At 38.7% G+C, this 4,100-nt stretch overlaps 1 protein-coding gene across 1 annotated transcript in view; it reads right to left on the bottom strand.

The window, feature by feature from the left end:
* Positions 1-3,411: 3,411 nt before the first annotated feature.
* The window catches only part of CFAP69 (cilia and flagella associated protein 69), a 43,672-nt gene continuing 42,983 nt past the window's right edge, over positions 3,412-4,100 (bottom strand). The window contains exon 10 of the mRNA XM_019666202.1: positions 3,412-3,642. Within this exon, the coding sequence (XP_019521747.1) occupies positions 3,412-3,642 (231 nt within the window). The remainder of the gene's footprint in view (positions 3,643-4,100) is intronic.

Genomic DNA, 4,100 nt, shown 5'->3' with positions numbered 1-4,100 from the left:
GCGTGCACACGTGCATGTGTGTGTTTGTGATTACTGACATCCTGGCTCATCTTGTTCACATGGAGCAGCACCCAGGCCCACAGCTTCTCTCGCTCCCATGAAACCACCTCCTTCAGCTTTTCCAGTTCTTGGGCCAGTAGCATATGTAGCAAGATGGTCACAGAAACCAACGTTTTCTGCAGGTGGTCTGCATCCTTGGGGTTTGACATAATGATTGACCAACATAGGTTCCATTTTGTCTTTGTGGAAGAAAAGTATGTCTTTGCTTTACCCAGCTGTCCAGCGTTCCTTCCTGACTCTCTGACCTGCTTACTTACAATGACTCAGACCCGCCACCATACGCAGAGGCAACAACTTCCACAGGCTTCTTCACAGATCCCTTTGTGGTCCCTCATTATTGTTGGCTTTTCTCTAATCCTCTAACTATTCACATTCAGACCTTTATTTCCCCAGCTGCTCTCACAATTGTGTAAGTTCAAATACCTGTAATAAATCCCTTATTCCATTGTATTCATAGTGTTCTGTTTCCCTGATTGAACCCTATCTGATATAATGACTATGTGTAGAAAGGATTACAAGAGTTACCCTTAGTTATGCCTCATTTGGAGCACTCAGAAAACCCAAGATAAAAGATGTTCCTTGGACATGTCAAAGAAAGATAAGACGTGTGCTTAGCCTGGCAGGAGAGGCAGGGAAGAGTAAGGCAGAGTTTACGCCAAGGAATGCCAAAGAATCTTAAATATTGCAAGGAAATTATAAGGGAATCCAGAAGCCTACCATATACACATTTATATTCTCAGTGAAGTAACATTTGAAAGACACCTAACTCTCAAAATGTGTTCTTTTCTTTACATATATTTAAAATTCTTTAATAACAATTCAATCTGCATGCTCTTCTCTGCTTTCAAATAATCATAATCACCATGCTTTCTGTAATTGTCCCCATCAGGAAGCTGGCCCATCATTACGGACCCTCAAACTTTCCTTTGGCATCTCCTCCCTTAAGTTCTCCGTGGTGTTGCTTGGCCCACAGTAATCCCCAATTAGTCATACTTTATTTTTATTGGCTGTGTTTTTGATGATGTCCAATCCATTTTGGGCCTCCTAAGTGGTACAGATAACCTCCCCAAAAACTAGATGTAGGGGGCTGAATGTGTTATGTTATTCTAGCTAAAAATTGACACTAAGTTATTAAATAAGGTATTAAAAACGTATTTCCTCTAATTTCAAAAGGACTAAAGCATCAAGTTGTCCTCTATCTCTGTACCCAACAGAATTTAGAGGAACCCAGTAATCAAAGTCTACACAACAGTTTCAGAAAGTTTCTGTATATCCATTAATTTCAGAATTCACAGGTGGGTCTAGATCCCAATCACCCCTAACAAAATCCTCCAAGATAAAGCACACTATTCTGATCAGTGTCATAGAGATAAGTTTATTAATGAATTGTGTAAGGAAGTCATAATTACTAATTTTTGAACATTCACCTACACTTACTAGAAAGGATTCTTTCTTTCTGGCCCCTTCGGGCTATCATTTGGTCTCCAAACTTCAAGTATGAGTCTAAACAAATAAAATAAAACAAATGAAACAACAAGCTATGTGGAGATACATAATAAAAAGCTACAGGAGAAAAAAAGAGAGCAGGTAGAGAAAAAAGGCATATCGGGAAACAGTCAAGGAAGTTTTGGGGGCCAGAGAGCTCAGAGTGGAGAAGAATTCATTTCTGGGAATAGCTATGGTGTTGGAGAATACTAAGAGGAATGATGATGGTCTGAGAAGATTTTAAAGATGTGCTATTTATTAAGAAATCCCTCTTCCTTCTCCCTTTGGCATTTCCTGTCAGAGAGAAGGTCTTTAATACTATAAATTACTTTTTTTGGTCACTGATTGTGTATCTAGTCTGGGTCACATGGAGTACAGATGACCTAATCTGACCAGAATAAAGGCTGTATTCAAGTATGTTAGATTTCCTTTAGACTTGGCAGAACAGTTCTTCTTTATGCCTGGCATATTTTCTGTTGCTGGACCTTGTTGTTGAGTATTTTGCATTCTTCCTTTTCTCTGTGGTTCCTGGTGTACAGTCTTCTCTTGCTCCTGCAGCATGGACTGACACAGAGGGTGTGCAAAGGTGTGCAAAGGGGGCTGCATCCCTCAGAGTACAGAGCTTCACTTCCCCGAATCCTGATTGGCCCATTCTATTTTCAACCCTTACAGTCCCAAAGACATTCAGCAGCAAAGTATGGCTCTAGAAGATTGTTTTATTCCTATACAATATTTGTATTTTCTTAGACAGTTCCTCAGATAATCCCATCTACTTTTCATTAGCTCTCTCCTTTTTAATGCAAATACTACTTACGTTTAAACTACTTTTCGTAAATGAGCCGTTTACTGCCCTAAATTTTGTACCTCATCATGCTGATAATCCAGATCTCCATTCTTCATTAAATATGGGCATAAAGATTTACTTGATTCATATTGAACCTAACATTGAGATGAATTTTCCAGTAGAAAGAACATTTCCTGATTGTGGTAAATTTGGAGATGGAGCACCAAAATCGCTCTCCAAGGCGGGACTTGTTGGCTCACCTGCTGGGAGTGGTGTCAACAAACAGCCTTTAGCTATAAGGCCCCTTCAAGGATTGTCTCAAATGCAAGAAGCCATTTTGCCCAAGGTCACACCCTTCCAGGGTTGGTCCTCCAGTGACCAACAGAGGAGAGGATGTTAAGGACTGACAAATTTGACGTAATATGACAAACTCTGATGGACCATTTCAGCTTCAGCACTCCCTGTGAAGTTTGCTGAGTACTTCATTGGGGATGAATCACAGCTCAGCTTCTCTCTGTCCAATCCTGCTTCCTTCCCCTCTATTCTGCAGGTATTGATCCCAAGACACTCCCTGATAAACATCCTGTCCTCAAAATGCTATCACAGAATCTGCTTCCTGGAGAAGCCAGCCTGTGGCAATGATCTTTAAAACTCAAAAAACATTCAGTAGTTGAAAAAAAAAATAAGGCCTAAAGCTTTCTCCAAAATTTAGAAATTATTGCTAACTTCTGAGCACAACTAGAGGTTAAAAGACTACTAATGCATATCTTTGCTTTCAAAACATCTACTTGCTTACTTTTACATTATCCTGANTGGAACTCTGTTTGACATTTTGAAAAATGGAAGTGTCTCAACATCTACCTTTTAAAACGTAGGCCTGTAGGAATAAAATTATAATGCCATAAAACAGCAATGAATGTAGTAATAGAATATCAAGCTCTTAACTCCATGATGTCTTTAAAAACTGTACATAGACTCTAAAAGTAACTATAAAACTACAAAATAACTTAAGTGCTGAAACATTCACAAGTAAGACAAGTATATCCTATGGATAACTTCGACTAGTTTATACAATGAAATTATTATCTTGTGCCTCTGTGGTATCTATGGCTTACTTTTGTATATACTTTTTGTTCATTTTGCACATCTTGGCGTGCTTGGGTTTCAATTATCTCGCTTTGCAGAGAAGCAACCATCTTCCCAATATTTTCTGATGCTGCTGTAATAGCTTCCAAAATATGTTTATCTGTAGCGATTGGTCTTAAGCTTTCTAATTTTATTTCTTCATATATTTCATTCCATATTTCTCCAATCTGTTATAACAAAGTTTAAGTTTAAAAAAGTTAAATGAACCAAAAATAAACGACTCAGTTGTAACTAATGCTTTATTTGGATTGTTGTTCCAAAGTTAACACTGACCAGCTTTTCCTAACTTACTCCTTAAGAATAGGTTAAGTGCATTGGGAATGATTTGGATACCAGTTCCATTTGAGTATTCCGAGGTAATTTACCAAATGTTTTTCCATGACAAGGTAGTCATGGATGAGGCTCCATTACCTAAGTCTAGTTCACTGCCATCATCACTTTCCTCTGGTTTATAGTGAGCCTGTTTTCACAGCTGCAGAAACTGCTGCTTTCGTCTCATCCTCCTGAACTACTGATGCTTTATTTCTTAAAGCTCTGTATTAAAGGCTAGGTCAAGCTCAGTTTACATGACAATGAACATGGGAATTCCTGGGACCCTAGATAGAACTCAGCCACCCAGAGGAAT

Source organism: Hipposideros armiger, unplaced genomic scaffold (genome assembly GCF_001890085.2).
Source record: "Hipposideros armiger isolate ML-2016 unplaced genomic scaffold, ASM189008v1 scaffold_465, whole genome shotgun sequence".
NCBI lineage: Eukaryota > Metazoa > Chordata > Mammalia > Chiroptera > Hipposideridae > Hipposideros > Hipposideros armiger.
Note: the sequence above shows the minus strand (reverse complement) of the source record. Positions and strands in the feature narration are given on the sequence as shown.